The sequence below is a fragment of the Terrapene carolina genome, unplaced genomic scaffold (assembly GCF_002925995.2).
Source record: "Terrapene carolina triunguis isolate 2854851 unplaced genomic scaffold, T_m_triunguis-2.0 Scaffold231, whole genome shotgun sequence".
In the NCBI taxonomy this organism is placed as follows: Eukaryota; Metazoa; Chordata; order Testudines; family Emydidae; genus Terrapene; species Terrapene triunguis.
The window spans coordinates 10,922,029-10,934,545 of NW_020664582.1; the positions used below are offsets into that span (position 1 = coordinate 10,922,029).

Below are 12,517 nucleotides of genomic sequence, written 5' to 3' on the forward strand. Positions count from 1 at the left end.
AACACTGTAACCTGAAAGCATTATTTGTTAACCACCACATTCCATGGGCCATTTAATGACTTTTCAAAGAAAAAGCTCTATGTAGTTGAAGTATTCAAAATCTTTTGTCTAACCAGACTGCTGTAGATTGGGATCTTTGTCTTGAGACAGGGAGAACACTAAATGCGCTGAGTAGCTCGGGTTTTTAAATGGTTTATTATGCTGGGAGGCTAGGCCAGTCTAGCATCCAAACCTCATTTCTCTCCCCGTAGACTACTCTGAAGGCAATAAAACCCCCACACCTGCTGCAGCCTAGTCACATATTTTAAAAGGCCTCGGAAACAATCCGTATTTTTTCTTTGAGACGGTAAGTCAGCCAGTTTGAGCATTAACAAAGGGTCAAACCCTGAGAAATTGGAGCTTACTTGCTTGAACTGGAACTTGCTTGGATTTGGCCCCAAAACATCATTTCTAAATTGAGACCTTGTCTACACGTGGGACAAGCCCCAACTCGGCCTTTGGGGACTAGCAACCAGCGTAGCTGCACCACTGCTGATGCCTAAGCGTAAGCCGGGGCAGGCTGTGGTTTGCACCTATTACGAGTAGAGGTGAGTCTCAGTCAGACGAATTGGTACAAACCCAGGCATGCCCTTGTCTACGCTTTGCACTCAGCACCAGTCCAGTTACATCAGGATATTCCCGAGCAGTGATTCTAACCCCCATCCCCACACACTGAGCCCAAATTCTCCTATGAATAGAAAAAAGAAATAATTTCTCATGAAAGCAATGGAAAGTGAAGCTCGGAAAAATCCTACCATCCAGCACCACTGGGCAAGCAACAAGCCAGTCTAGACGGGTGGCAATTAATTGCTGGCTGCTAGACAAACTGCTGCCCTGCATTAAAACAATCCTAGATGCAATAATGAACCGGGGCACACCGCTAATTGCGCATTATATAGTCATCTCCCGTGTGCAGTAGGGCTGCCCCTCCCTCCCCCAAACAACCACCAAACATTGAGATCGGAGGCCAGTTCTTATCTGAAGCCTAAAGTTGGCTGCCTTGGTTAGTCAGCAAACCCAGATGTTTGAAGTGCCAGCTGGGGTCACCAGTTGTCCTCAAGGGGGAGAGAGACAGGAAAACTTTGGGCTTGATTTTCAGGTGCGCTGAACACCTGCATCTCCCACTGGTTTCAGCTGGAGTTGTGGGGGCTCAGAACTTCAGAAAAATCAAGCCCTTAAGTTTTCATCTGGGCTACCAAATAAGTTGGGACCATCATGTTCTCTCACTGGATAGTCACGTTTAAGATCAAAGCTCAAGTCCAAAAAACCCTAAGTCCAAAGAGAGTTGACACTATAGTACCAAGAAGGGAGGGGTACACACTTGACACATCAGCTCTCTTTTTTAAAATATATGTTTAAAAAACCATTTGAATCACAAAAGATTTTTTTAAAAACATAATTATAAAAAAATGTCAGCTGAAGAAACGGTTTAAAATTCAATATAAAAAGTCCCGGGGCTGCACAGAGATAGAGCTCCACTCTATAACAAGGTGTAATGGCCACTATCCCTCCACTCCCACCTCCTGGCCTCAGAGGGGACTTAGAACAGAAACACATGGACAACTCCAGCTGTGCGAGAGTGAATGCGCTAAGAAGCTTTCTTTGGTCTACACTTTAGTTATTTTCCCTCAATCACCCTGTTTTTTTCCTAGCTTGAGGAAAGATGACACCAAGCAGTGCTTAGGGGCCCTCTTGATCTAGTGACTAATTCTAGAGAGATTCCCTCAATTCCTCAGGATCTATTAACACAGGGTTCCTGCCCCACCCAAAGCCCCAGAGGGTAGGGGTCCCACTATGCCCATGATTTCGCCAGGGCTCTGTTTTCTTGTAAGCTTCACCACACCCACACCCTCACCTTTAGGATTTTTTTTTCTTAATAATCATATCATTTAATATTTACTCTCTAAATTTCCCCCATTTGGACCATTTGTTAGCTTGAGTCCTAAAAACTTGGTTTAAAGTGAGACAGGCTAAGCAGTTTCAGCACCAAGGGTGATCCTTGCACAAAAGGGGAAACGCCCTCTCTCATGTCATGGGAATCTAACTACTTGCTCCAGAAGGAAAGAGTAGCTTGGCCAGCGAGAGGTAGCGTTTGCTAAACGTGCTAGTGTTCGAATCCCACAGGGCATCCTTTGTAACAGAATTTAAAAACTAAGCAATTCCAGGGCACACAGCTCTTACGGTGTCTCTGGCAATGGGTTTTCAAACAGAAACATCCTCAAATGGAAAAATACATCGCTTCTCACAAGACAGACAATGCCTGGTGGCTGCAACCTATATCAGAACAAATGAGCTCCACAGACAGGTCCTTGGGATCCCCGCCCATCCGCAGCACATGAAGAACTGCTCTATTTACACCGCATGGTACACAAGTAAATGTCACAATGACTCTAAAAGCCTCTGGCCTTAAGTGTTGCCTTTGGTTTGCATGCCCAGATGCCGAGCTGCTTCTCTAGGAAGCACTGAAACCATCTGAGGATCAATCCCCTGCTTCCCGGACTAACTCCACATATTCGTTAAGCTCTATGAACAAAGCAAACCGTTTCTCCTCTGCCAGCAGGCTAGTGGCCAAGCTGCCGGTCGTCATAAGTGCTGTATCTCTTCACGTGGATGCGGCGCACTCGGTCGCGCAGTTCAAAGCCCTCATCATCCTCGCTGTGAGATGCCTGGCTTCGGTTCCGGCTCGTCGCCTCCAGCAGGGAGTTGTCAGGTACACGTGGAGTTTCATAAAGTAAAACGTTTAGTGTCTCCTCGTAGATACGCGCTTCGGGGAACTCAACCTAGGGAAGAGATAGCATGCTTTTTCCTGATGCAGACTGGGTAACAAGACAGGAGCCCCTCTACTGCTTATTGGTGAAGGAATTTCAAATGCGAATGCACATGAGGATGGATGTAAAGGCAGAAGAGACCTGTGAGATAATCTCATCGCATCCCCCAGGGTACGATTTTACTTTACGTTCTCTAGTGCTTTCACTAGCCTAGGTTTTGATGTCCCAACTCTTGGGCCATCTGCCACTTCTCTTGGGAGACTCCTGCAGAATCTACCACATCTCATTGTCAGGATGTCATTTCTGATACTGAACTGCACAGTCTAATCTCATTCTATTCTCACCGGCACACGTGCAAATCAGAAGTACCTCTGTTGAGGCCAGAGGTATTACTCTAGATTTATCACGTTGTAATTAACAACAAAGCAACACATTTTTCTTCTTAAAACAGTTAATATTCAGCCCAAATTGAAATTCCCTCTCTCAGTCTTTCCTCCTTATTTATTCCTTCCACTGACCTAACCATATTTTTTGCTCTTCTCTGGATTCCGTTCAATCTGCCAGCATCTTTTGGATACTGATATGCCCAGGACAGAATGCAGCTTGCTAGCCAAGTGTTTTCCAAGCAGTGGGTCCCAACCCACCAGTGAGTCACAGGAAAGGTCTAAGTGGGTCACACATGCCCCAGAGGCAGTCCCTCCCTCCCATGCTCTCGCTTCCCCTGGGCAGTGGCATAGGGAGCAGGATCTGGACAGCAGTAGCACGGAAGAAGTAGCTTGAGTCAGTGAGCAGACAGATGGCAGCCTGGTAGACATCGCAGCCTGGCTGAGGCTGCAGATGAGGCAGGGCTGGGAGAGTGAGACTCAGGGGGCTGGAAGGTTGAGACCGTTGGAGAGAGAAAGAGAGTAAGGATAATGCAGACAAAAGGCAATTGGGTGGGTCACCAGTAAAAAGTTGGGGAACCACTGTGCTAGCCAATGAGTGGCCCCAGTCATTTGGATTTCATTGACCATCAACGGCACTCAGTCAGCGAGTTGAGGCCACCCATGACCATACCTTCTCCTACTGACCTGGTCCGAGTCTCAGAGATCTCACATGGCTGTGCAAAGCGCTACCAACTTTGTTACTTAACCACAAGATCCAAGGAGGACAATTCCCAGTACCTTGGTTTGTTTCTTTTCCGTGGCGTACACTATCGAGGTGCAACAGACCTCAGCGAGCTTCCGCCCCTGTCCGTAGAAAGACCAGCAGCAGATTTCATCCCCTATAACATCCTTAATGAAGAGGACTCGGCCATTGAAGCGGAGAGAAAGTTTATCGAATAGTTCGATGTTCTTCAGTAAGTTATCGTCCGAGTTACTGAAACACAGCAGCAAAGGCAGTGAAAAGGTCTTTGTGGTTTAGCAGGATACAGCTAGTGACTCATTGCGATGCATTGGAGAACAGCCAACTTGGAACACAAATAGGATGCACGGCTCCTATTAGCAAATGCTCCTTTAGAGGTCAAATGGTGTAATTAATATAATGGTAGCCGTTTCCTATGTCATTATAGCAACAATCTAAACCTACATCCTGACCAACGCCGGAGCTGATTAAATCATATGCTTACTATGGTTCTATTTAGCATGGCAACAGGAAATGACCCCAGAGAGCCAACGCAAGGGTCAGCAGAACGTGTCCAAGCGTGAGTAGAACTGTCCTCCTTGTACCTAGAATGATACAGGGCACATTTTTCAAAAGCATCTAAGTGACGTAACTGCTCTTGAAAACTTTTACCCACTGTATCGCTTAAATATATTTGAGTTTAATAAAGATGTCACGTGATCCTGAGCCTATCTTGGTAATGATGTCATGTAAACAACATGGTCAAACTCTAAAAGACAGGCCCCTACTACTCTGGCATTAATTTCAGCCCAGTTCAGCCAAACGTATGTAACCCACTCGGAGCGGTGCTCTGTCCCCCTCATGTATGGCTTGGCCACACCGAGGTTGATGAGCCTGCGGCAGCCTTGGCTAACAGACCTGGTCTTTTAGCTCAGGCAGTCAAGGCTCATGCTTTTGGGTCCAGAGCCCCAGATTCAATCCAGATGCTGGTGCCTCACCCCATGGTACTCCACGAGGGCCACATCCACAGTACAAACCTATATTGGTATAACTACGTCGCTCAGAAGTGTGAAAAGTCCACACCCCTGAGCAACAGTTATACAGACTTAACCCTCTGTGTAAACAGCGCTATGTTGACCGGAGAGCTTCTCCGGTCAACCTAGCTACCGCCTCTCAGGGAGGTGGATTAACTACGCCTATGGGAGAAGCTGTCCCATCGGCATAGTAATGTCTTCACTAGAGCACTACAGCACTGGTGCAGTACTGTACGTGAAGATAAACCCTAGTAGCCCTGCTGAGGCCAGTGGGTCTAGCTGTGAAGTGAGGCACTCCCCATGAGAAGGGTGGCAGACGCAGGCTCTAAGGCAGTGAGTATTCGCTTTAGAGGCCTGAGAAACATTTGCGATCAAAACGGAGGACGGGTGGAATAGCGCAGGCCAAAGGCTTCCGCTCTCTGGGGCGTGAGACCGATTGGCCCCGAATCCTAGAAGTGTCGAAGTTCAGCGTTTAGTATTGGTTGGATGTCTTGGTCTGGCATTCAGCTAATGGTCTTCAGACGTACTGTGGCAAAACCAAGCCACTGCATCATCCCGGGCCAAACTAACTTGGGGAAACTTCAGAGGCCTCCAAACATGGAGGGGGAGGGAGAGGTCGCCAGGCGAGAAAAAGAGCTGTAGAAGCAACATAGTAAAATGGACAACCCTTAAAACCCTAGAAAAATCATACTTTGTGCTTATGCAGCACCTTGGAGATTCTTCTGTAGGTATTTTTCATGATGATGGGTAATTGTCACCATTTTATAGGTGGGGAAATAGAGGCTTTAAGTGTTTTGCTAAGGTAACAGAGCAAGTGGCAGAGCTGGAAAAAGAACCCAGGAGTCCTGGCTCCTAAAACATTCTGTCACATTGTCTCCTTACTGATAAAGTAAGTGAGCAAGCGATCTTCACTGATGAGGATTGGGAAGAATTGGCAGGGCGGGGAAGAATATTTTTTATCCTGGTAAGATATAGTGTCTATAAAGAGATCCTCATATAGCTGCCATCAAGGCATAAAAAGCCATGCAAAAGGAGTAATTAGAAGCTCAAGTTAACTGAGCCGTCCTTGCGTACGGCTCCAGGCTTCTGTCGCTCCCATCCGTGCCTCTCCGACTTCAGACCCCTTCTCACTAATATGCTATTTTGTCCTTAGCGCAGCATCGTCGCTGGATAATAACGGGAAGCATGGCCAGGAGCGCCGCGGAAAACACAGACCCCAGCTGGATGATGAATGTGCCGCTCTCTAGCATTCCCTAGTGGCCACCTGCAGTTACACGTTTGTTAGATGCCGTCTCTCTGGCAGACAAACAGCACACATGTCTAGAGACCCAAGGAGGTTGACAAAACCTCCATGACAGTGTCTCAGAACGAACAGGCAAATGGCTAAAATTCTGTGCGCGGCCGCCCCCGCCCTTAGGGCTGGCTGTGTTGCTTCAAGCTCCTGATCTGGGAAAACCAGGAGCCACTTTGGCAGTGGTGTGGCACTGAGGGCGGGGGGTGTCACAAGAGTTACACCACAGAACCCAAACCACAGAACCCAAACCACACTCTGTTTCTTCCCTCAGTGACACACAAGGAGAGCAACTATCCTTAATGCTAGAGCCGTACAGGGGCAGTTCCTGCTCTGATATGTTTTACATCTCTGCCTTTTACATCTCCTTTACGACTATGTAATTAATTGATTTCAAAAGGGGTGGGGCTGGAATAACCAGGGGTGCTGTAGGTCAGGACCGAGGTGGGTTAGCAGGGCTGCACGGGAGCTCAGGAATTGAACGGCAGAGGAAGGTACAGGTCACAACTGCATTAGCATTGCAGCATGGGGGTGGAAGTTTACCCTGCATTGCCTTACTCTACCTGGCTTCAGCCAGTGTTAATAGTAGTCATGCTTCTCTGAGCACTTTGAGAGACAGCCACCTCCACCACCCACACGCGGAGCTCTAACAGGCTGCATTCCCCCTGCAACCCAAGGAGCCTGATCATCCTCTGTCAATCAAGAGTAACTGCACTCAGGTGCACGGAGAAACACTCCTGGAAGAGGAGAATCAGGCCCTTGCACACCCAGCCCCAGTAGCTTACGAGGCACTTTTACCGTCCGCGTGGAACACTCAAGACATACCTGGTGTAGGAATATTTGTTGTTGCTCCTGTTATAAAGCAGCTTGACAACAGGCTGTGAGGAGAGAAAAGAACAAAGGCAGGGCAGGTGAGTGGTGTACTGTAAAGAGGTTGGCAGAAATGCAGCGAGTGGTGATGGAAAAGCAGTTACTTTCATGGAGGATTCGATGAGCCTCTCTTCTTCCTTTGGAGACGTGATGATGGGGATGTTACAGACGGGCTCGTACGAGTCTTTCTTGTCCTGGTTCAAATAAAATAAGAGATATAATTAACGTGGGCCCTGTTCCCCAGCCCTCCAATTCAGAGAAAGAGCACAACGTTGCTATAGTAACCCCACCATATTACCGTGATCTGCAACCCAGAAATACAGCAGAGATGTTCCTTAGCCCCGAAAGGCCGTGATAATTGAAACATTCGGATGCAAATGGATGTCATTCCTACCTACGGCAACAACTCCGAGCCTGCTGTGGGTTTGTGTTCGGGGGCTGTGATGTTCTAGCCCCTTTGACAAAGGGGGCAGGGGAAAATGCTTGGGCCGGTTTTATCAACTGCCCACGGTAGATCAGTCATCACGAATCACACATTTGCTGGAGAGAAATGCACCTCGCTGAAATGGACCCAAACCCTTTGTTGTACAAGCAACAAGCTATTGCTTGTAGCAGACGCTAACTCCAGCTTCCTTATGCAACGAGCTATAGCACCAACTACTGGTTTCTTGAGTAGAAAATATATAAAAAAAATAATCAAAATCTGTTGTCTATCTACTTACATGGCCCCTTTACTGTAGTATCGGAGCATCTCACAATCTTTAATTCTCTCAACACCCCTAGGGGGCAGGGAAATGCCACTATCTCCAGTTTACAGAACGGAGGCCCAGAGAAGCTGTGACTTGCCCAAGGTCACACAAGGGAGTTTGTGGCGCGGCAAGGACTTGAACTCAGGTCTCTCAAGTCGTAGGCTCTAACCACTGGACCATCCTGCCTCTCTTTAGGCTGCAATAGCACCTTATTCCCGAAGTGCTTCACAAGCCACGTACACACTCAGCACGGCTACACTTCCGCCCCCTCTAGGGTGGAAGCCAGGAGCAAATAGTGGGATTAGCTGGGGATATTTTGCCCTAGTGATCATTCCAAATCCCTTCTCTAACAAGAAGCATCACAGAACACTTAGTGTCCAGGCAGAGCAGAGAACAACATGGTTTTAAGCTCGTATCCAAAAGCGCAAGAGGTATGTCTCTCAGTTTATCTGCCTTGCAAAGAGACCCAGATGGGGATCAAAACTGATTTTAGACATTTCAGACCTGATATCAGCCATCCCCTGGAGTTGCACCAGTACCTCATTTAAACACAAGCATTTTTAAAGTACGTACAACAGAAGGTAGGTCCCCAATAATTTTTAGAAGTGAAAAAAACTCAGGCTGCTGCCACATCTTACCTGGAGAGCTGCCTGGCACATGTCTACTAAGCCCTGAATTAGGTAATATTTCGCTTCTGCCATCAGCTCTTTGATCTCCTGCCTGTTTTTTGGAAGCGCGATAGTGTCGTCTCGGAGGTAATTTAAAATCACACCAAAGTGTTTCCCACAACGGTCTATAAGGATCCACCCTGAAAGACAAACACCACAACATTTGAGTGCCGTGTCGTACCAAGGGAGGCAAGCAGCAGCTCAGCAAGGAGGCAAAACGTAGAATCTCAGTGCAACAGCTCTCAGGCCTCCTCTGTGGATAATCCATCTTCCGAGTGTCTCTTGCAATGGAGCTTGACCAAATTCCCCAGGTAGTCAGTGGGAGTCTTTTTTGACTTCAGGGGAGCTAGATCTGGCCCACAGAAGAGAAACTGACAGAGGAATTGCTCTTCTCAATGGTCCAACCACCAACCTCCCAAAAGGAAAAAGATTCCACGCAGATTCCAAAGCCTAATAAGACCTAGATGAAAGAATCTGAAAACACTCAGGCTTTCACTAAGAGGGACAAAAAAAACCCCCGTAAGAATCCTAGTGCATTGTTTTCTAGTGCACTGATCAATCCACACACTTTCATCCCAGAACTGTTTTCTGTGCCTCGTCTTCTCCATATTAGATTCCAATCAACTGGGGACATGGATCCATTTAAATATTATGGGAAGTTACCAGTTGGCACTATTACAGTAGTTCTGTTTAACTGACTGTTTAGGCAGTTAGATCTTAGAAAAATGCTTATTGTTAAATGTGGGGCAATTTTTTTTTTAAGAAGCTCAGCGCTATACCAGAGAAGTTGGTTCTTACTGCCTTCATGTCTGAGTGATTTCTGTGGCCTAGAGGTTGTGTGGGCAAACAGAAACATTGCATGGTGCCAGAACAGTACAGCCACGTGAAATGCAGTGAACCCTGGAACCCAAACTCCAAAATAATAGTCGTGAGAGTGAGTTTGGGGTGGGAAGGCTTTTCAGGAGTCCTATTTGATTTTTTTTTTTTTAAGTTGTTGGAATGGATTTTGTGATTTTTAACCTTTGCGCCTAGAGAACATGATACGCTCAAACATGAATATATATCAAGATCTAGGTGTTCAGCAATAAGAGAGATCTATTGGACTGGTGTAATAAATATTTTAAAGCAGTTAAATATTCTTCAAGTGTTTACAACAAATATGCATAATTCAATAATAAAAGCTAAGTGAAAATACAGGACTCTTCCCTTAACCCTCTACAAGGGATGGGTAGACGCCTGCCAATGTACATTGCCGTGCAGAGAAGCAGATGCAGTATTGCCAGGCAGCTTAGTACTAAGAAAGTATCAGAAAAACTAGAGGCGACTTGCCAAAAGCGTTTGCAAATTCTAAATGGATCTGAGTCTAAGTTCTGCACACCACCTGCTGGCATTTGGCAGAGGTTTCACCAGTCCTCTTTCCCAGTTCTTGAGAGAGAAATCAAAGCAGCATTCCACAGATGCCAAGATATAGAACAGGCCAGTGAAACCAGTGAGGGAAAGGCCATTCTGTATATGCAGGGAGAAATGCAGGAAAGCCACTGAACAGGAAAAAACTCAGCACAGGTGCCTCATTCGTTGTGGAGAAGGATGTAGAACTTGCCATCAAACAACGCTCACGTAAGCTGCGAACAGCAGCAGGAAGCATCCGCCTGAACTGTCTTGCGTAACAGGCGTTCTAATGTGGAGTTAACATGCAAGGAGGGCAAGAATTTGCAATGAGTCAATCTTACATTAACAGGGGATGAACACCACCACCACCACCACTTTGGATTTCCACAGTGTCTTACATACCTGGATCTCACAGAACTTTACAAACATTAGCAGATTCGCGTCCCTGCACACTTAGGGTGGTATCACTCTCCCTTTTTCAGATCTGGTCTAACACACTAAAGATATGCTATCACAGCGATTTAGTTAAACTGAGTATTTGACAGGCACACTACACTGATATATGCCAGCTTCATACCAAAGTACAATATCCATACACAAAGTTGAACTGAGTTAGTTTAAACCTGGTGCAATATCGCCCCTTTAGTTTAACCAGTGCAACCTCTATGTGTAAATGAGCAATATGAAATACCAAGAGATTAAGCGATTTTCCCAAAGTCACAATAAATACATGGCACAGCAGGGGCTAGAATCCAAATCCCCACGTTCCCAAGCAAACACTCTCAACATGCAAGATCATTCTTCCCTGGGATGCGCAAATAGATTTTTTTTCCTGCTTTTGCTTATATTTGTATTGAGCGAGTGTATCTAGAGGGCCCCAATCAGGGACATATTCTCTCTCTCTCTGTCTCTCAACATAATTCCGCAACTCTACTGAGCCCACATTTTTTCTGCTCCTAAACATGTAGTTTGGCCTAGCCCATTGCTAGGCGGCATGTGAAAGCATTCATGGCCACTGCTCATACAGATGCTCTTCCTTGTTCTCCTATTTAAATAAAGCTGCCGAGTTAAACTCGTTTAGACTGTAAACTCATTGTGGCATCGACTATCTTTTTTTATTATCCATGTGCACAGTACAATGTGGCCCTGATCCCTGACTGTGGCCTTTAAATGCTACCTCAATTCAATTATATGAATATCAGAATCAACAAGTAGCACATGCCACGGAGACCAAAAAACAGCACCTGGGTTTGGCAACACGGGTCTGAGCTTAAAACAATAAAAAGTGCTGCCACTTGTCTGCCCCCTTCCCACATTTCAATTGATGCCTCTACACAAGTGCCAACCCACACGCATATGTTCAGTCCTGACAGCAGCGTAAGCCATCCACATACCAGCTGCGACAGAAGTAGAGCGAATGATTCCTTGCTCCAACTAATGTTGGTAATGAAGGGGGAAGTTTACTCTCCTTGGTGCCTTTGAAAAGAAATCTCCGCCTATATCCCATGCATTGACAGAGTCCTAGGGCAGGTCTTCACTACCTGCCGGATCGGCGGGTAGTGATCCATCTATCGGGGGTCGATTTATCGCGTCTAGTGTAAAATTGATCCCCGATCGCGCTCCCCGTCGACTCCGGAACTCCAGCTCGCGAGAGACGGAAGCAGAGTTGACAGGGGAGTGGCAGCGGGCGATTCGCCGCCGTCCTCACGGCCAGGTAAGTCAACCTAAGATACGCTGACTTCAGCTACGCTATTCGCGTAGCTGAAGTTGCATACCTTAGGTCGACCCCCCCGCTAGTGTAGACCTGGGCCTAGTCTCAGACACGCATGCGGCTCCTGTCGGTGCTCCCTTACCTTCCTTGTCAGTCAGTACTTCCATCCTGCCACTGAACATGGCCTTCAGCATGGTGTCGTGCCTGGTCAGCACCTGCACTGTGGTGTAGTACAAGGAGCCCCCAACGTTGAGCCGCACATACTTGTTGCCCAGGCTACCCTCTCTAAAGCTGCAGGTTTTGGGCTTGGCTCCTGAAGATCGGCAGATGGTGGTCAGGCACGTGTCCCCAGACATCTCCTTCTGCAAGTAGATGACGACTCTGCAGAGGGTTGGCTTGATGGATTCCGCCGTGGTTGGGCAGGGGTCACGAATTGCCGGATGGGGAGGGCAGGGTAGGAATGGTCATAAGTCGCTCAAGTCCTGGGTAGAGTTAGAAACAAGGAGAAGAGGATGAGATCAAGGAGGAAGCCTAGAATTACCGTCCGCAATGAAACATGCAGCCTGCATCAAAGAAGGGAGGGGACTGTTAAGAGGATACAGTCTCTAACCCTGAGGTTCCCACGTCAAAGCTAGCCTAGGTGGATTGTTACCAACACCTAGCAGCTGGGTAGCTTCCGCAACGGAGTTCTGAGGGAATCTTCATCGGTTTTTATTAGCCAAGCTCTACAGTTTTTGACCGCACTCAGTGTTGGTCTGGCACTGTTACTGTTCTCACTGAAGACAATAACAACTCCCATTGACTTCAATGGGAGCAGAGCTAGGGCACTTTTAAAAATCCCACCTAAGATGTTTAAAAGAAAGGGGAATAAGGAGGACGGGGATAAACAGACAG

The 12,517-nt window shown here is 47.0% G+C and overlaps 1 protein-coding gene across 1 annotated transcript; it reads right to left on the reverse strand.

Annotated features, from left to right (window-relative positions):
• Positions 1-1,091: 1,091 nt before the first annotated feature.
• Positions 1,092-12,103, reverse strand: TNFAIP1 (TNF alpha induced protein 1). Its single transcript, XM_024195437.2, has 6 exons — positions 11,766-12,103; positions 8,494-8,663; positions 7,211-7,300; positions 7,062-7,114; positions 3,971-4,166; positions 1,092-2,819 (listed from the first exon to the last, which is right to left on the reverse strand). Exons 1-6 carry the CDS (start codon positions 11,977-11,979, stop codon positions 2,601-2,603), a joined length of 942 nt encoding a protein of 313 aa, XP_024051205.1. The 5' UTR covers positions 11,980-12,103; the 3' UTR covers positions 1,092-2,600.
• Positions 12,104-12,517: the final 414 nt, after the last annotated feature.